This window comes from Manis pentadactyla, chromosome 4, assembly GCF_030020395.1.
Source record: "Manis pentadactyla isolate mManPen7 chromosome 4, mManPen7.hap1, whole genome shotgun sequence".
Taxonomy (NCBI): Eukaryota; Metazoa; Chordata; class Mammalia; order Pholidota; family Manidae; genus Manis; species Manis pentadactyla.
Window position 1 is genome coordinate 51535093 of NC_080022.1, and position 22058 is coordinate 51557150.

General features: G+C 33.9%; 1 protein-coding gene across 14 annotated transcripts in view; it reads right to left on the bottom strand.

The window, feature by feature from the left end:
- DOCK7 (dedicator of cytokinesis 7) overlaps positions 1 to 22058 on the bottom strand; it is a 252706-nt gene that overhangs the window by 113018 nt on the left and 117630 nt on the right. For 13 of the 14 annotated variants that reach the window (XM_036911277.2, XM_036911273.2, XM_036911272.2 and 10 more), the window contains 2 exons: positions 5756 to 5873; positions 2473 to 2543 (listed from right to left, as the gene is read on the bottom strand). In XM_036911277.2, the coding sequence (XP_036767172.2) occupies positions 2473 to 2543; positions 5756 to 5873 (189 nt within the window). The remainder of the gene's footprint in view (positions 1 to 2472; positions 2544 to 5755; positions 5874 to 22058) is intronic. The other variant, XM_036911276.2, reaches the window with a different exon arrangement.

Genomic DNA, 22058 nt, shown 5'->3' on the forward strand with positions numbered 1-22058 from the left:
TGAACTCTGAGAAAGCTGAATTTACTGGCAATGTTAGACGGTACTGCCATTTCAATTCTATTAATGCTGAAAGCAACAAAAATAAGACTTAGGTACAAACTGAAATACTTTTAGAAATTACTACCTTGTTTATCAGTATTTCCTGGTGTTAAATGTTTTAGTTCATTTCTTTCTTGAACTCATATTATGTGGCTTTTATGGAAAATTAAACACTACAGATTATTCATCAACAGGTATTTTTAAGTGCCCACCTTTACACTAAGCATTGTATTACTTTTGTGGTGGTTTTAAAGATGAACATAAAAAAATTACCCTAAAATACATGTAATTTAGTAGAAATATAAAGACACACATGTATCAATAGCTATGCTATAAAGCAGGGGTTGGCAAACTATGGCCGACAAGCCAAATCCAGTCCATTGCCTGATTTTTGTATAGCCTACAAACTGAGAATGGTTTTTATATTTTTAAGTGGCTGAAAAAAGTTTTAAAAATAACATTTTGCCTGAATTATTATATGAAATTCAAATTTCAGAGTCTATAAATAAAATCCTATAGGAATACAGCCATACCCATTCCTTTGCAACTTCACCTACTCTCTATGGCTGCTTTTGTACTACAACAACAGGGTTGAGTAATTGCAACAACAACCTTATGGCCCACAAGACCTAAAATACATAGTGTTTGGCCCTTTGCAGAAAAAGTTTGCCAACTCCTGGTATAGAACATGTAAGATTAAGTGCTTCAAGAACAGAATTGAACAAATTGCTTCAAATTTTAGATCAGGGAAGTATATTTAGGATGAAATAAATGATATGGGCCTTAAATAATGAGTAAGAGTTCAATAAGCAGAGGGAATTATTACTGTAATAGAAAAAAAAGATCTAAGGCCCAGAAATAGGAAAGCACAGATATGTTTGACATGAGGCAGAAAGAAAATCATCAAGATATAAAAGATGATGGGATATTAGAGAAAAGAAGGATGGCAAAGATATGTTAAATTTCGAGTCAGTAAGTGAGAAAATGGTAGAGTCATTAATGAAACTAAAAAGCCAAAGAGAGACAGGGTCTGGAAGGTCAGAGATAAATATATGGAAATTGAGAAGGCAGCAGGGGACTCATGAATGTGCACCTTAGGCCACTGAAAATACATGTCTGTACCTCAGAAAGAAGGTTATGACTAAAAATAGAGTTGGAAACAATCGTTGGGAACAATATACATAAAGATAAAAGTAGCAATTTCACTGAATATAACTCAGAGAAATACATATAAGATTACGTAGGGAGAGAATATTATAGAAAAAGAAGGCTAAGGGCAAAACCTTGGTGTTTTGTGTGGAACGCCCATACTTAAAAGGAAAAATTACAGTGGTTACTACAGAAAAAAAGTGTTGAAAGATACAGAAGGATACACAGAGAAGGCCGTAAGATAAAGGTGAGAAGGAAGAAAGTTTTAAGGAGGCCAAGGAAAAACTATGCTACACAACAGCACTGAAAAAAAGTTTTGTTTTTCAAATACAGGAAACTTAAGCTTCCTCTTGACAGTAAGAGATGGGGCCAATGAAGGAGGAAATTGAGGATGCAAGAGAAGGGACAGCTGATGGGAGTCATCCTGGAACAGACTGGGTAAGACTGAGTCACAGAGGTGAAAGGACTCACCTTGCACGGGGTGTGAGCCTTCACTACTTTTGAAAGAGAAGGAAAGGCAGGTGAGTACAGAGATAATCTGAGGTGAAGAGTAAAGTTGACGGTTCTTAAGTTGGATGGTCTCAATAAAGTAGGAACACTAAGAGTAAAACAAACAGAAAAGAAATAGGAGCTAGAGGAAGGGGAAGAAAGGCTTAAAATAGCTGTTGCCAAATTCAAAAGTGAGTAAAAAAGTTGATGGCAAAAAAGATTATCAGAGTGAAGGGGCCAAAAGAAAGTAAAATAAAACAAAATGAATTACTGTAGTCCCATCATATGATAAAACAGCAACAATTTGTGATAGCCCGGATTGGTACAATTTTGTACTTTTTCTCCAACAGCACTCAATAATTTTTTTAAAACCCAGAAACCAAATGTCATCCAAAGTTAACAATTTCTACAAATGGTAAGGCACTAAGTCAAGAGGATTCTTGGATGTTGATGCAGACCAATTTAATTCACCAATGGGAACAAGCTTAGGAAAGAGTTAAGTAAAACTATAAAGTATCAGGGGAAAATAACAGGGTAGACCAAAGGACCAGAGGCCACAACAATAATCAGTAACAATATAAAAAAAGTGAAAGGATCAGAGAATTTGACAGAAAAGATGTTTTGTGAATTAAGTCATACTGTGATATCTATGGAGAATGTGTATCTACAGGTTGAAAATTATAACTGATGTCAGCACATTTAGTGCAGCAAAGCATTTGGTAAACACACTAACGTGAGTGCTAACAATGCCACTGAGAAGTGAGTAACTTTGAAAGAAATATTTGAATTCAGTACCTGTTATGATATACTACGGCTGTATAGGCTTCCTTTGAAAATTCTGAACAGCTAGATTTACCAAAGATTACCTGTAACAAATAACAGCATGTTGAAACTTTGTTGTAATAAATGCTGGATGTTTCATATCTATGTAAGAATTTGTCTGATTTAATAACTATTTGAGAACAATGGGCAAAATCAGCCCAGTGAAGAACAATGTGCCTAATGACGTTCATTAGTAAGTTCAATTGCTTAACTGCAAATTTCAACTATAGACCCATCTGACATTCAAACATTCAAAATTTTCTATCCATTATATTTATATCTATTGGGCAATATGGTACATTTCTTTCCTTTTTTTTTAAGAAGGTGAGGTGTTCACTTTAACATCTGGATGTAGCATATTATTTCAGATTTATGTAAGAAGTATGGTCCTAGTATGGTGGCATACATCTACTATATAAAATGGTGGCTTCTCCACTAAAACGTCAGCCATTCTGAAAGTCCAATCTAATTTATTCATAAACGGTATTAAAAAATTCTAGTTTAGGTCAAGCTTTGTATCCTTTGCTTCCAGATTTTCCTGCAAGCTACTCTACAATGGAGGAGAAGCTCCATTCTTCTATTCCCATATATGTGATAAAAAAAAATCCACCACATAAAAAAAATACAATCCTATTTCTAGAGAAAGTTTAGAGGTAAAATAATTCAGTCTTATGTATTTGCCTCTTGAATTCTAACAGCAATACTGTCATTAACTAGGGCAGCTAATTAGATAAAAGGCTTAATGATGTCAAGGGCAGAGCTATGATTCACTTCTATATGAGACAGTTGGGCTTGCAGTGTTATCTAACCATAGATTAAACTCTTACATCTGGCCAGCCGTCTCTACACAAGCATGAATAGGTACATGTCACTGCACTTCCATCAACATCACTGGTAGAACAACTCAGTTTTTTCCTTAAATAAAGGGATTAATTGGCACCATCCCTAAATAAAAACAACATATTAACAGGAATTTGTGTTTCTTTTGGCAACATTTTAAGTGTGTTCTTTTATTTTAAGAATATGTAAAAAGGACTCTCCTAAATAAGTCACATTTTATCAATTTGCTAAGATTACCTTACTATGCTTTTATAAAATGTTCCAGTGCCAGAATTATGGAGTCTATGATTTTATTATATTGATTATTATATAATCAAAAAACTATCTTAGGACCCATTTGAATAGTCTTATTTATAAGAAAATAAGCAAACACAATGTGTCTGTATTTCTATACTCTATCAACCCAGCCACTCAAATAAACAAACATAAAGCATTACATTTTCATATGATTAATAATTAATATGCAGTACCTTTTTTTCCCCCTCTGAGAAGCTATCATTTTTCACATAGTAACTCATTTATTTTCATAACACAAATGATATAAAGTGGAAAGTGTTCCTTTTTAGACCATTTGACATGTATTTTTAATCATTCACTGACATGGACTGAGCATCAATTATGTGTCAAGCATAATGACAGGCATCAAGATATAGATTATAAGTAAGATATGGTCCCTGCCCTCAAGGAGCTCACAGTCTACTGAACAAGATGAAGAAATAAACATCTACTCATAAAGTGATAAGGTCCCTAAAAGAAGTGAGAAAATGCTATGGTAGCACCAAAGAGGGAGTGGTCTAACTGCCATTGTGGGTGCAGCTGGGGCTCTGTAGAGGTGGCCATGTATATGCTGAGACAAGGAAGAGTTTGTTAAGCAAACAATAAAAACAGATTATTTTACATACACCACATTTGTCATAAGCTTAAATTCATATGGTAATTCACATATAGAATAACAAAACATGTACTTTCGCAATCCAATATCTTTTTCCTTCAGAGAAATGAAGAGCTAGCAAAAAGCACAGAATGATAATGCCTAACCTCAAAAATAAACTCTACATTTTTTCAACAAATATTTATTTAGCAGGTATTATTTGCCAGGAACTGAAATAGCTGCCATAGAAGAATACAAAGATGAATAATTTTGGCCTGCTGTCAAGAGCTGTAAATGCTGATAAGGCTGACGCAATAGGGGAGAAGAAAATACATAGCTTTCCTAGTAAGCAGAAAAGCAGAACTTGATTCTGATGACTGACACAGAAGGCTAAAATAAAACTCTTGTTAACAATGCACCTATTCTTACCTCTTTTCATTCCACTAGGGTTCTCAGAAGCTGAACATCTACAGTGACAGCTGTACTCTTACTTCATGTTACTAATTTCAGTTGAGCCAAAAATCTACTCTCATTGGTCAGTGTCCCACAAATCCTAAGTGACAATTTGGGCAGTCAGGAATTTCCCCAGTCAGGTCTCAATCTACTGTTTCTGACTTATTTTCCATTGTTCTGGTTCACTGGCAATTTACCACTGTACCTTTACTGAAGGACATTCTCCAACTTGAATATTTCCTTCCCCCAAAGTCTAGACCCATTCACATTAACATTTTAACCACCGTTGCTTTTAGTTCAGATACATCTTCTCCAGGTGATACTTGCTTATTACATCAGCAAGGCAATCTGTCCTATCTCTGAACAACTATGACTTTGAATCCCTATATGAATCACATAATAATTAGTATGTACCATGGTTCTCATCAGTAGCTGCAAAATGTAATCCATTGGGGAGATTTAAAAATACTGATACCTGCCTGGTTCCCATCCCAGAGATTATAATTTAACTGCAATGAGATTCAGTCTAGGCATTGTAGTTTTAAAAGCTCCTCAGGTGAGTGTTAATAGGCAGCCAAGGTTGAGAACTTTGTCAAAGTTTCTGAACAAAGATGGTAACAATCACACATATAAGAGTTACCTGAGAAATGTTTCCAAACTATACGACAACCTCATATATTACCCATCACTTTCCACCTCCCTTACCTGAACTTTCATTCTAAAGGAAGAGAAGCAGAATCACAGATGCCAAGAGTAAAGGTTTCTCTGCTTTGTTAGAGGATCCTAGATGGTTCCGAGCTGACCTTCCTGTAAGTCACCATTTTAATATTTCATGTTATTTGTTTTATATCCTCCAGATTACAAATCTTATTCATCTTTGTATCTCTGGAAGTGCCTAGCATTTACAAAGTCCTCAATAAATAAGACTTCAAGTAAACTCATTACTATCTGTACAGGAAATAATGCAGTTGGAAATTTCGTTTATAAGATCACATTATTTCAGTTTAGAGCTGCCAACTAAATGATATCAAAAGAAAAAATGTCTATTTGAACTAAATACAAAGAAAAATAAAAGTAAAAAAAATTTCCTACCGGCATGGCATTGCTTGGATCCTCCCCATACATAAACTGGACTTTTACTGTTATATTTCTGGCAGAACCTTGACGATTGGCAAAATTAAGACTCTGGGGGTATATGTACAGAAGATTTCTGTGAAGGCAATAGGATACATGACAGTGACTACATATCTGAAAATACTACATAGCACCTCATGCTGCAAAATAAATAGATGAAAAAACACTGAATTATTAATATTTGCTAGCCACTATGCCAAGTATTTTCACAATGTTTTATTTGATCCTTAAAACAATCATTCACATAGACAGCAATCAAATATACCCAATTTTGAGAATGAATTGAGGCCTAGAAAAGTTAACTGATTTTCACATACAACCAAGCTAAGTGGCAAAGCTAAAATCAGAATATAGTTCAGTCAGACTTTAAGACACATATTTGAGAGGCTCCTGGGAAATAAATGAGTATGAACTAAAACATTATTTAGATCTTAAAAGACAGTTCTAATATTATCTTAGTTCCTCCAAGCAGATATAAATAGGATGACATTTATACATAAGGCTTTTGTATTAAATATGACCAAGGATTTAAGAAGTATAATATTCCACCTTATTATTCAAAAACGTGTGATGACATGGTAGGTATAACAGTATTAGGTAGTAACTATGAGACAATCACATATTACTCTGAATTTATTTGACTTCATGTCCAGTTTAAGATCTCATAGTTTAAACAACTTTAATAGTCTCTGCTACTACCAGAGAAGATAATCACAGAGAAGATAAATAATCCAATAAAAGACACCAAAAGAGAGGGCTAAAAAAAAAAGAATAAGAGTTACTTTACCTGAAGACTAGTGCTGAGAGCTTATGAATAAGAATTCAAGTATAATAAAAACTGCTAATCAACTGCTGGGGCAATGAAAATAGGTCTAAATTTTCTGGAAGGTTGTAAGGCAATAGTGATATTATAAATGAACATACTCTTTGACTCAACAAACACGCCTTTAGTCTAAGGAGAGAACTTCACATATGTATAAATCAGTGTGTTCAAAGAAATTCACTACATTTTTTATAATATGGAAAAATTACAAATAACTCTAAAGAAATATATAGCAGTACTGGACTAGTTAAATTAACATATTGTAATAAGAAGAAATAATATGAAGTGCCAAAGATGACAATGTACTGCAATATTTATTGATGCAGAAAAAGATACCTAGCCTGTTGGATGAAAAAAGGAAGATTCCAGAGCAGGATATGTAATGGCATCACTTTATATGGAAAATTGGGAAGAAATAATGTTGAAAACTTCCCTAACCTGGGGAAGGAAACAGACATCCAGATCCAGGAAGCCCAGAGAGTTCTAAAGAAGATGAATGCAAAGAGGCACATTATAATTAAAAAGTCAAAAGTTCACAACAAGGAGAAAAATCTTACGAGCAGCAAGAGAAAAACAATTTGTTATATACAAGACAACCCCCATAAGACTATCAACATATTTTTCAACAGAACTTTACAGGCCAGAAGAGAATGGCATGCTACATTCAAAATGCAGAAAGAAAAAAAAATTTCCAACCAAGAAATACTCTACCCAGCAAAGCTGTCATTCAGAATTGAAAGAGAATTTTCCAGACAAGCTAAAGCTAAAGGAGTTCATCACCTTAAAGCAGCCTTATAATACATGTTAAAGGGACTTCTTTAAGCTTAGAAGAAATGGCTCTAAATAGGAATAAGAAAACATATGAAAGAATAAATCTCATTGGTAAAGGTAAACATATAGCAAAAGTAATCGAGTAATCACTTACAAAGCTAGTTTGAAGGTTAAAAGATAAAAGGAGTAAAAATAACTACAATAATTAGTTAAGGGATACAAAAGATAAAAGATGTAAAATGTGACATCAACATAAAAAATGGGAGGAAGCAAAAATGAGCATTAGAATGTGATCAAATTTAAGTTATCTACTTAAAATACAGTTTTATAGAATAAATTGTTATATGTAAGCCTCACTATAACCACAAAGCAAAAATCCAGTAGTAAATACAAAAAAAAAGAGAAAAAGGAAGGAATCTAAGCCTACCACTAAAAGTGAACAAACCACAAATGGAGCAAAAAAGGAAGAGAGAAACTATAAAACAACCTGAAAACAATTAACAAAATGGCAATAAGCATATACTTATCAATACTTGCATTAAATGTAAATGGACTAAATTCTTCAATCAAAAGACATGAAGTGGCTGAATGGAAAAAAAAATGAAGATCCATTTACATGCTGCCTACAACCGACTCACTTCAGATACAAGCTCACACACAGAAAAAAGTGAAGGGATGGAAAAAAAGTATCCCATACAAATGGAAACCAAAAGAAATCTGGGGTAGCTATACTTTATCAGACAAAACAGACTTTAAAGCAAAGACTTTAATAAGAGACAAAGGCATTACATGATGATAAAGGTGTCAATCCAACAAACAGAAAACTGTTGTTGGGGAGGGGATAAGGAAGAGTGTAGTGAAAAGAAAGCAATGGATAAAAGTATATTTCTGAAATACTAACAGTGGCTCATAGTGATGGCTTTAGTTTCATTTTATACTACTCTATTTCTCTGAATTTTTTACAGTGATAAATATGATCTTTAGAATTAGAAAAAGCAATAAAATAATCTCCACAGTGAACAGAGGATGGCTGTGTATGACAATAAGCATACAATCTGAAAGTTACTAATTAAATGAACAAGAGTAAATTGAATTCAAAAGAGTTAAAAGAGCAAAAGGCAAATATTATGAAATGCTATAATTGGTCAATTTCCCAATCAAAAAAACTAAATATCAAAGATAACTATGACTGACTTATCTACTGAAGTCATCAGATAAATCTGTACTTGAAATCTTTACTGACTTTGCACCAAATGTCTGGCACTGTGCAGCACACCAGGGTAATAAAAGACGATTAGGAAGCTACTCCTGGGTCTAGAGAATATACAGTCTAATGGGACAGAAATGCATCTGAACAGACCATCTCAAAATAATATAGGACTGATAGAAATTAAAGATGGCGGCATGAGAGGTGAGACAGAGGCCTCCTCCTAAAACCACATGTAATAGAAAATAATTAATTAATACAACAAATCCTGAAAGAGCAACAGGAAAGAGGGCTATGCCAGACTGCATACACCTGGAGAAAAGAACAGACCTCACAGAACGTACCAAAGCCATGGCCCAGCGGAACCAAAGCTCTCCCCCAACCCAGCTCACCGGTGTGAGGAAGAGAAATGAAGCGGGAAGGGAGTGGAGGCCTGGGACTGCTGAACACCTAGCTCTGGAGATCTACTCTGGGAACACAAACCTACATTGCATGATGCTCTGGTGATTAGGGGGGTTGGAAAGCTAAGAATACTTTATCTGGCAAGATTTTCATTTAAATTTGAAGGAGGGATTAAACAATTAAACGTCTCTACAGTGTATTTTGGAGGGACTGCTACAGATGGAAGTGTTCCTAAGGTTTAATAGCTGTCACTAGAGGTAATAAAACCACACAAAAGAAAGTAGAACAGTTAATTACTAAACAAATGCAAAATTAAATCAACTAACCCCAAAGTCAGTCAAGGGATAGTCAAAGAGCACAGAATATGATACCTAACATATGAAGAATGGAGGAGAAAGAAAAAGGAGGAGAAAAAAAGAATCTTTAGATTGTGTTTGTAATAGCATACTAAGTGAGATAAGTTAGATTCTTAGATAGTAAAGAAGCTACCCTTAAACTTTTGGTAATCATGAATCTAAAGCTTGCGATAGCAGTAAGTACATATCTATCGATAATCACCCTAAATGTAAATGAACTGAATGCACCAATCAAAAGACACAGAGTAACAGAATGGATAAAAAAGTAAGACCCATCTATATGCTGCCTACAGGATACTCACCTCAGACCCAAAGACATACACAGACTAAAAGTGAAGAGATGGAAAAAGATATTTCATGCAACTAATGGGGAGAAAAAAGCAGGAGTTGCAGTACTTGTATCAGACAAAACAGACTTCAAAACAAAGAAAGTCACAAGAGACAAGGAAGGACATTACAGAATGATAAAAGGGTCAATCCAACAAGAAGATATAACTGTTATAAATATCTATGTGCCCAACACAGGCTACATATGTGAAACAAATACTACCAGAATTAAAAGGGGAAATAGAATGCAATGCATTCATTCTAGGAGACTTCAACACTCCACTCATTCCGAAGGACAGATCAACCAGACAGAAAATAAGTAAGGAGACAGAGCCACTGAACAACACATTAGAATAGAAGGACCTAACAGACATCTACAGACCTCTACACCCAAAAGCAGCAGAATACACATTCTTCTCAAGTGCAGATTGAATATTTTCAAGAATATATCATATACCAGGCCACAAAAAGAGCCTAGGTAAATTCAAAAAGATCGAAATTGTACAAATCAGTTTCTCCAAGCACAAAGGTATGAAACTAGAAATTAATTATGCAAAGAAAATGAAAACTCCCACACATGGAGGCTTCACAACATGCTCATAAATAACCAAAGGGTCAATGACCAAATAAAAACAGAGATCAAGCAATATATCGAAGCAAATGACAACAAGAATTCAACACCGCAGAATCTGTGGGATGCAGGGAAGGTTGTGCAAAGAGGGAAGTATATTGCAATACAGGCCTACCTCAGGAAAGAAGAACAATCCCATATGAACAGTCTAAACTCACAAATAATGAAACTGGAAAAAGAAAACAAATGAGGCCCAAAGTCAGTAGGAGGAGGGACATAATAAAGATTAGAGTAGAAATAAATAAAATCAAGAAGAATAAAACAATAGAATCAATGAAAGCAAGAGCCAGTTCTTCAAGAAAATAAACAAAATAGATAAACCCCTAGCCAGACTTATCAAGAAAAAAAGAGAGTCTACACACATCAACAGAATCAGAAATGAGAATGGAAAAATCACGACGGACCCCACAGATATACAAAGAATTATTAGAGAATACTATGAAAACCTATATGCTAACAAGCTGGAAAACCTAGAAGAAATGGACAACTTCCTGGAAAAATAGAACCTTCCAAGACTGACCAAGGAAGAAACAGAAAATCTGAACAGACCAATTGCCAGCAACAAAATTGAACTGGTAACAAAAAAACTACCATAGCTTAAAACCTATTCATGCTGAAGTTACTCTACAAGAAGATATGCCAAAGAAATAATCAATCTTCCCATGTTTTCTTCCGCCTGCTACTTCTACAGCTTTTCTTCTTCCTTCCTAATTACAACCCTTAAATAGAATTCGTGCCTCGTATCAAATTTATCGAGTATCATAATTCTTCCAAGTGGTAAAGATACCTCAAGACAAATGCTGGGCATAGAAGCCACAGGGCATAAATATGCAAAGATGTAAAAAGCTAACCTTTTCAAACAATAAGGCTTCTCTCTCATTTACCAACTTCACATTACCCTGTATGGCCCCGGAAGATGACTGGTTAGCCAGAGACGGGTAAGATTCCTCAAGGGAGGAACAACCTAAGACAGGCACAGTCGCAGGGGGGCCATCAGGTGAGAAATTGGGGATCAACAGAGGTGAGGCTTAGAACCTCACCCCCCCTGTTCTGAGAGAAATCTTCTGCATACGTGGATGTTTTATTGCCCTGGTCTAGCTTGGATTAACACATAGTCTACAGGCACACACCTGATCATCTACATTTGCTCTCTTACAACACTAAACTATGTTTTCTACCTTTATCTTGTATCTACCTACCACTTCAGCATTTTATTAAAAATAATAATAATAAAGAGAGAAATGTAGTATCCACACATAAATCAAGTATAAAAACCAAATGAGTATTCATATTTGAACTGACTGTTTAGAGTTCATAATGCATGAGCAAAACTGAAAGTTTCTGTGATGACTGCCCTTGTACTGTTCACTATGTAACTTATTCATTATGTAAGAATTTGTTCTCCATGTAAGAACTTGTTTGTTATGCCTCAGAAGATTGGAGACTGACGAAAATTAGGCTTGGGGTGGATTAATGATTGTGCATTGAGCATTGACTCCCCTATACAGAATTTTATTGTCGTTAACAATCATTTGATCAATAAATATGAGAGATGCCCTCACAAACAAAAAAAAAAAAAAAAAAAGGACAGACTTCCAATGGTAAAATAAATAAGTAACCGGGATGTAATGTATAGCATAAGGAATATAGTCAAGATAATGTAACAGCTTGGTAGGGTGATAGCTGGAACCTCGAATTATGTATATAAATGTTCTACCACTGTGTTGTACACTTGAAACTAATGTAATGTAATACTGTGCGTCAACTACCCTTCAATAAAAAAATAATTATTAAAAAAAAAAAAAAAAAAAAAGAAATATGAGCATTTTGGACAAATAGATGGTTGCATAAATTGTTGAGCATATCACCTACTTATTTTTGCTATTGTTTAAGCAGTAAAACATGTTATTCCAAAAAAAAAAAAAAAAACTACCAAAGAACAAATCCATGAACCAGATGGCTTCACTGCTGAATTTTATCAAACATTTAGTGAAGACTTAATACCCATCCTCCTTAAAGTATTCCAAAAAGTAGAGGAAGAGGGAACACTTCCAAGCTCATTCTATGAGGTCAGCATAAATCTAATATCAAAACCAGGAGAGACACCACAAAAAAAGAAAATTACAGAACAATATCCCTGATGAACATAGATGCAAAAATACTCAACAAAGTATTAGCAAACCAAATTCAAAAATATATCATAAAGATCATCCACCATGATCAAGTAGGATTTATTCCAGGGATGCAAGGATGGTACAATATTAGAAAATCCATCAACATCATACACCGTATCAACAAAAAGAAGGACAAAAACCACATGATCATCTCCATAGATGACAAAAAAGTATTTGACAAAATTCAACAGCCATTCATGATAAAAACTCTCAACAAAATGGGTATAGAGGGCAAGTACCTCAACATAATAAAGGCCATATATGACAAACCCACAGCCAACATCATACTTAACAGCAAGAAGCTGAAAGTATTTCCTTTAAGATTGGCAACAAGACAAGGATGCCCATTCTCTCTACTTTTATTCAACATAGTTCTGAAGGTCCTCGCTACAGCAATTGGACAACACAAAGAAATAAAGGGCATCAAGATTGGTAAGGAAGAAGTTAAACTGTCACTGTTGGCAGATGACATGATATTGTACATAAAAATTCCTAAAGAATCCACTCCAAAACTACTAGATCTAATATCTGAAATCAGCAAAGTTGCAGGATACAAAATTAATTTACAGAAATCTGTTGCCTTCCTATACACTAACAATGGACTAGTAGAAAGAGAAATCAGAAAACAATTCTATTCACAATTGCATAAAAAAGAATAAAATATCTAGGAATAAACCTAACCAAAGAAGTGAAAGACCTATAATTTGAAAACCAGAAGAAACTCATGAGAGAAATTAAAGAAGATACCATTAATGGAAACACATCCCATGCTCATGGATAGGAACAATTAATACTGTTAAAATGGTCATCCTGCCTAAAGCAATCTACAGATTCGATGCAATTCCTATCAAAATACCAACAGCATTCTTCAATGAACTAGAGAAAATAGTTCTAAAATTCATGTGGAACCACAAAAGACCCCAAAGAGCCAAAGCAGAAGGAAGAATAAAGCTGGGGGGATTACACTCCCCAACTTCAAGCTCTACTACAAAGCCACAGTAATTAAGACAATTTGGTACTGGCACAAGAACAAAACAATAAACCAATGGAACAGACTAGACTGCCCAGATATAAACCCAATCATATATGGCCAATTAATATATGATAAAGGAGCTATGGACATACAATGGGGAAATGACATCTTCTTCAACAGCTGGTGTTGGTAAAACTGGACAGCTACATGCAAGAGAATTAAACTGGATTATTGTTTAAACCCATATACAAAAGTAAACTTGAAATGGATCAAAGACCTGAATGTAAGTCATGAAACCATAAAACTCTTAGAAGAGAACACAGGCAAACATCTCTTGAATATAAGCATGAGCAACTTCTTCCTGAACATATCTCCTTGAGAAAGGGAAACAAAAGCCAAAATGAACTCATGGGACTACATCAAAAACTAAAAAGTTTCTGTATGGCAAAGGACACTGTCAACAGAACAAAAAGGCATCCTACAGTATGGGAGATTATATTTATAAATAACATAACGAACAAGGGGTTAACATCCAAAATATATAAGGAACTCACATGCCTCAACACCCAAAAAGCAAATAACCCAATTAAAAAATGGGCAGAGGATATGAAGAGACAATTCTCCAAAGAAGAAATTCAGATTGCCAACAGACACATGAAAAGATGTTCCACATCACTAATCATCAAGGAAATGCAAATTAAAACCACAATGAGATATCACCTCACACTAGTAACGAGGGCCAGCATCAAAAAGACAAATAACAACAAATGCTGGCAAGGATGCGAAGAAGGGGAACCCTCCTAACACTGCTGGTGGGAATGTAAGCTAGTTTAACCATTGTGGAAATCAATATGGAGGTTCCTCAAAAAACTAAAAATAGAAATACCATTTGACCTGGGAATTCCACTCCTTGGAATTTACCCAAAGAATACAAGTTCTCAGATTCAAAAAGACATATGCACCCCTATGTTTATTGCAGCACTATTTACAATGGCCAAGAAATGGAAGCAACCTAAGTGTCCATCAGTAGATGAATGGATAAAGAAGATGTGGTACATACACACAATGGAATACTACTCAGCCATAAGAAAGAAACAAATCCTACTGTTTGCAACAACATGGATGGAGCTGGATGATATGCTCAGTGAAATAAGCCAGGCCAAATGATTTCCCTCATTTGTGGAGTGTAACAACAAATGAAAACTGAAGAAACAAAACAGCAGCAGAGTCACAGACTCCAAGGGACTAGCAGATACCAAAGAGGAGGGGTATGGGAGGGCAGTGGGGGAGGGACGGAGAAGCGGATTGAAGGGCATTATGTTTAGTACACATGGTGTGAGGGGTCACATGGAAGACAGTGCAGCACAGAGAAGGCAAATAGTGAATCTGTGGCATCTTACTACACTGATGTACAGTGACTGCAATGGGGTATTGGTGTGGACTTGATAATATGGGTAAATGTAGTAACCATATTGTTTCTTCATATGTAACCTTCATAAGAGTGTATATCAATAATACCTTAATAAAAACAAACAAACAAAACAATATTTTGTAAAGGAGGTATGTGGAAGCTATGAGAGGAAGAGATAGGTACTGTGTTAACTGAGGTAAAGCCTTTTCATCTTCTACCTTGGCAATATGTTTGTTGAAGAAACTGCATTGTTTTTGATATTAGATATTTGCAGGGTATAGATTTTATTGACAGCATCACTGTAGTGACATTTAACATGTTCCGCTGTGTTTTTTGTAAATTGAGTTGGATCTGGTGCCTTGGTCATATTTAGGTTAAAAAATTTGGGGCAAAATCACCTCAAAAATGGTACTGTGTCTATCAGGAAAAAACTGTTACTGTTTCCCTTTTTGTGCAATTAGCAGACAATGAAGATCAATGCCTAAATCCATTAACTCTAATTAGAGTTGCCAAATCTTTACTTAATAGCTGGACTATCTCTATGAAGAGTGTGTTTCCTCTTCTACTATTTGCTTAGCCACACAGCCATTACACAAGAGGCATGAATAAATGTTACTTTTTTCTACTACTTGCCAGTTTCAAAATAACCAGTTCATGCACTGTAATTCTCTAAAAAGGATCAATTAAATCTTTTTTCTTTAGTGTCACTTATAAACTCAGGGATCAAACATTAATAGTTTTCAATAAACTGCAGTTACTATCTTTACTGGTGTTCAAATTGTCCCATCTCTGGCAAATGAAAAAGCCAATTCAAACTGGCTAATGAGTCCTTTTGATACAGTTATAGTAGTCTTTGATAGCTTCTATCTGTTACACATAATGTGCCAAGCTATTCTTATACAGTTTCTCCCCAAACATGTGCTTTGAATTTCTCTAAGGAGCTGTGATTCTTTGAATGAAAGTAAGTATATACCTATTAATATTTATTTAAATGTAAATGTACTAAATTCTCCAATCAAAAGATATAAAGTGGCTGAATGGATAAAAAAACAAGACCCATTTACATGCTGCCTACAACAGACTCACTTCGGATACAAGGTCACACACGGACAAAAAGTGAAGGGATGGAGAAAAGTATCCCATGTAAACAGCAACCACAAGAAAGCTGACATAGCTATATTTTATCAGGCAAAATAGACTTTAAAACAAAGATTGTAGTAAGAGACAGAGAAGGACATCAATCCAACAAGTGGAAAATTGTGGAGAGGGTAGAGGGGGAGGGGGAGAGGAAGCGTGGGGAGAAGAGAAAACAATGGATGGATATTTTTGAAATACTAATAGTGGTTAACAGTCGTGGCTCTAGTTTCATTTTACACTTTTCTGTTTTGTTTTTCTAAATGTTTCTCAAAGCCACAATCTAGGCACTCATTGTTTCTAGGCCATATAAGAAGAAACAGTTAGAGGAAAATGGTTTTAACATGAAATACATCCTGAGTTCATATTGATATTTCAAATTTAAATCAAGACTACAAAGTTTTTACTTAATCTTTCCTATGTTGTATCTATATATCATTTCCCCATGCTGAGAATCATTCTCAAGGATATGAACTATGAAAGAATTGAATATCAGTTAATTACTAATGTGTATTATTCCAAGAATGGAGTCTTAAGGAACTACAAGATTCTACGGTCATCCAGATGAGGCTGAACCTGCAAATAAGACTGAGAAGGTACCCACAAAGAAGTAGAAGGAAAACTATGAGAGTATAGTGATGTGGAAGCCAAGGGAAGAAAATGTAAGAAGAATTAAATAATTAAGTGTCAAATGCAACTTAGAAGCCAAAGGAGCTAAGATTTGAAAAATGTCAATTGGACTTAACATGAAAGTCACTGATAATATCAGGCTGAAAACAGATAAAATAGGTTGAAGAGCAAGAGTAATGAAATAAAGAAGTGAAATCCTGAAAAGTATACCTGTGAGGGAGAGAAAAATAGTGTGATAGTTGGAAACAGAAGATGGGGGTTTTGGAAGCATTTTAAGTTGCAACGGTTTCAGTTTTGATTAAATGAAAAGAATCCAGTTGAGAAAGAGTTTGCATATACTAGAACAAGAAAACAAGATTCCAAAAATGGTGGGAAAGAACAGGATTCAAAGCACCTGATAACAGGTTAGCCTTAATTATATTTATAATTCCTCATTTAACATTTATTTAGTATGCGGTGTGCTTTTTATTGAGAACATAAGAGATAAAAGACAGTCACAGTACTCACAGTCTAGAGGGAGAATTAGATAGGCAGATAATTATATTGTAGTATGACAAGTGCTATGAACACAGAATGTCACTAGAGACCACAAGAGGACTTGAGACTAAAGAATCTGACCACAAATTTCAATATAAAATTTGCAAGCGAGACAGACATGCAAAACACATAGAAAAATACACCATGCCTTCCTCTACCCCTCAGAATCTCTGCATTGTGATTACTACTCTCCTAACTTTGTGGACATGGCCCTTTCCCAACTTTCAAGTCTCAGAAAATCTCACCTTTACTTCAACCCAATCGCATCATTTTGTTAGTACATTCAAAACTCTTAAACAATCTGCCTAAGATAATCCTAAATTATCTTTATTTACATATTATTTCTCATTTATATATCTCCTTTAATAGAGCCCCAACTCCATGAGCACAAGAACTTTATCTAGTTAACACACTGCTATAGTCCCAATGCTTGCAACAGTGTCACATATTGAAGGAATGAATGGTACAAAATACATACAAATATTTAGTTACTTAACATTTCTGTGAGTTTGGATTCCAGGTTAAATGGGAATTAACTGAACATTATATATAAGCTATGTTTGATTTCAAATATAAGCAGTATGATTTTAAATTCAACTTGTCTGTGAAGGTGAAAGGCAAGCAACCGAATCAAGATTTATTCTCATTTGACTACTAACTCCACTAACAGATTCCCACATAAACCTAGTAAGTTTTTACTTTGCATTGATAATACTCCTTTAGAGGAAATTCAAATGAGCAGAGAGAAGGTAGATTAATGAAAAGTGTTGAGACAGTAACTAGCTATTTAGGGAAAAAAGCTGAATTCCTATTTCACTCCCTCCTCAAAATAAATTCCAGATTAATCAAAGATTTAAATAATAAAATATAACTATTAAAATACTAGAAATGCTTTTAAAAGGCCATATTTTATAGGTGAGGAAGGCATTTCTGAGCATGACCCACAAAAGTTGTAAAAGGCAAATTTAAAAGCCTTTACAAAGCAGGTGATACCATAAACATAGGTTGAAGACAAATGATAAACTGGAAAAACACTGTTATATATATGACAGAGTTAGTATCCATAATAAATAAGTATATATTTCCTAAAATTAGTCAGAAAGAGACAAACAAAAAAAGCAGGGGAGGAGTTTTACGGGGGACTTACATAATACTCAATTAATTCAAAGAAAGTAAAATAAATGGCCAGCAAAATAAACTAGATATATTTGCCTACTAGATTTATTGATATTTTTTGTCTTTCTCATTCAAAGTATTGGTAAAAGTTCATGGGAAAGGAGTATTTCTCATACACTCTTGGTAGGGAATAGATATTGGTACAACACTTTTGAAGGGTAATAACAAGAGAAATCATAATTTGCCAAGTCAATATCTATGAACTTTTATGAAAATCTTTACATACACATATAAAGACTTTCCTATGAATAGTTTATAATTTAAAAATTGGAAACAAATGATCACTGGTAAGAGTCATTAAATTATGTGTGTCCATATAATAAGCTATTGTACAGCCATTAAAAAAAGATGTGGTAAATGTATAGTCACTCACATGAAAATAAATCTTAAAATATTAATGTCTTGATTTATATATTTAACATGAGCTATACATAACATGATCCCATCTGTGTTAAAAAGAACGTATATTTAGCTAGTCACCTAAGAGATCTCTGGTATGATAGACTCCAAAATGTTAATGGATAAGAGTCAGGATTTTTATTTTTGTAAAGGTTTTTGAAATACCTGGGTTTCCATGACAAGTACTTTCAACATGAAAAATTTAACATTTATTAGTAGTGAAGAAAAATTAACATTTATTATTAGTAGTGAAAAAAAGAGATAAAATTATTTCCTCAAAGGTCACTCATCTTCTGGATCTGCACTGTCCAATTAAATGGCCTACCTAGTAAGACTACTGAGCACTTGATGTGCCTGTTCTGAGATATGTTGAAAGTATAAAATACACACCAGAGTTAGAAGGCTTACATGAAAAAAAGAAAATAAATATCTAATTAGTATTTTTATAGTAGTCACATATTGAAATGGTAATTTTTGATATATTTGATTAAATAAAATAGGCTATTAAAATGAATTTTGCTTGCTTCTTTTAAGCTCTTTTACATACATAGTGCATACTGTATTTTCATTGGACAGTGCTCCTCTGGACAAAGAGAAGAAAGGGGAATACATTACTTGGTCATTATTCTTTAGTTAATATAGCATGGCTATTTATAAATGTGTTTTTCTCAAATGATTGCTTTCTGAACTTCTCTAACAAACTTATAAATTCAAAAACAAATGATCACATTTAAAAAGGAAGAAATTAAAGAGATACTATATATATATATATATTTTTTGTAGATAATTATTTTTTATAGAAGGGTAGTTGACACACAGTATTACATTACATTAGTTTCAGGTGTACAACATAGTGATTCAACATTTATATACATGATAATTCTAGGTACCAGCTATCACCATACCAAGTTGTTACAATATTTTGACTATATTCCTTATGCTATACATTACATCCCGGTTACTTATTTATTTTACAATTGGAAGTGTGTACTTTTTTTTTTTTTTTTTTGTGAGGGCATCTCTCATATTTATTGATCAAATGGTTGTTAACAACAATAAAATTCTGTATAGGGGAGTCAGTGCTCAATGCACAATCATTAATCCACCCCAAGCCTAATTTTCATCAGTCTCCAATCTTCTGAGGCATAACAAACAAGTTCTTACATGGAGAACAAATTCTTACATAGTGAATAAGTTACACGGTGAACAGTACAAGGGCAGTCATCACAGAAACTTTCGGTTTTGCTCATGCATTATGAACTATAAACAGTCAGTTCAAATATGAATACTCATTTGATTTTTATACTTGATTTATATGTGGATACCACATTTCTCTCTTTATTATTACTATTTTTAATAAAATGCTGAAGTGGTAGGTAGATACAAGATAAAGGTAGAAAACATAGTTTAGTGTTGTAAGAGAGCAAATGTAGATGATCAGGTGTGTGCCTGTAGACTATGTGTTAATCCAAGCTAGACAAGGGCAATAAAACATCCATGTATGCAGAAGATTTCTCTCAGAACAGGGGGGGTGAGGTTCTAAGCCTCACCTCTGTTGATCCCCAATTAAGAGATACTATATTTAAAAAATCTGAAATGCCTTGTGTTTTATTTTTAAGTACTATCTCCGTAGGATTGCACAACCTGGGGGAGGCTAAAGGACTTTGCTTTGCTTGGAATTTAAACAAGGCTCCTAAATGTCCTAACATTCAAGGTAGCTAAGAATTTTTGTGTATTAGTTCTTAGAAACTAGGAATACTTAGATGAGGGCCTAATTTTGCTCAGCTTATTTTCTTTGGCATAAAAATGTTTAATTTTTATAACATTTTTTTTACCAGGGTTCTATTTAAAGAGGCACAACTTCAAGATTAGATTCTGCCTTTAACAATGTACACTCAGGAGGCATCAAAAAAAAAAGGTAGATGTGAAATCATCCATAAAATTATTAGTTTCATTACATTTTTCATGTTGATACTCTTCTATAGCTTGTAACTAGGCAATTTACTTTAATTATACTCAATAAATAAATATGCCAAACTTCTACAAGAAAAATATATATCCAGATATTTCTACCCAGAGATAATACACTGTAAACCAAGAATATGTGACTATTTCCTCTAAATATCTGTTAGTATTACATGTGATAAATTGCATAAATTATGCAATAAGTGTTAATGTTCTACTATGATAACCAAAATGAAAGGAAATTTCTTCACACAGCCTCTCTTTGGTATTAGTGTTCAATTACTTTCATGCACTGGAAAGGGCTACTTTTCAAACTCCTTTCTTTAAAAAGAGCCTCCTATATATCAAAAAGGGGTGAGGATCTACTATATGCAAATTTGGTGCCTGGAAAACTCGCATGTTATGACTATTATTCTCTTATTCACTCAATATTTACTGTTTCTCCAACCTGTAAGACACTGTACTAAAGTGCTGTAAGGGATATAGATTAAAAAACAGATATAGATCTTGCCAATAAACAGTTTCTAGTGCAACAGAGATGAGAAGTTAACCCATCTCAATTTCCCCTCAACTAGAAGGTAGATGAAATTCCAGGGTCAATAGTTTTAAGCCAGTAAAGCAGACAGTTTAGTTAAGAGAAGTTTCGAAATTTGCCCTCATGACCACTGATCACAATACTTTTTCCTTTAAAAATGGGAGAGAAAATTCAAATTTCTTCACTAGTTCAACATGTACTTTTTAAAATTCTATAACATAATTAGTGGTAAGTGGCAAGATGAAGATGAAGACTAAGAAAAATTATTTCATTTTTCTTCTTTATTCATGGAAGTGTTTGCATATTTTTACAGAGTTCTTTACATATACATAAATTATATTTTTATGGTATATATTTGCTGAATTCTCTTACAAACAGAAATATTTATATCATTTTATACTGAAACATTTAGAAAAAGTATACACAGGCTAAACAAAAGACATAATTCTCTGTACTTACCAAGGTCCAAGAGACCAAAACTCAGAAAACCTAGATTCTAACAAAATTCCCAAAATTCCCTCACTTACGTTATCTTAACATGAGATTTATAATGTTTACAAATAAAATATTATAGTATGAGCATAATGAATTGATTCTCATTACAAAAAAATAGTTAATACATAATACTGTATAACTAGGTAGTGTTATAAGTGCTTTAAAAATATTAATTTTAATCCTTATACAACCCTTTAAGTATGTATTATCTTCATTTGACAGACAAGAAAATAGAAGTATAGTCTAAGTAATTTGACCAATAGTAACAGAACTGAAGAGTCGCCGACCCAGTATTACGATTCAGCCAGTCTCTCT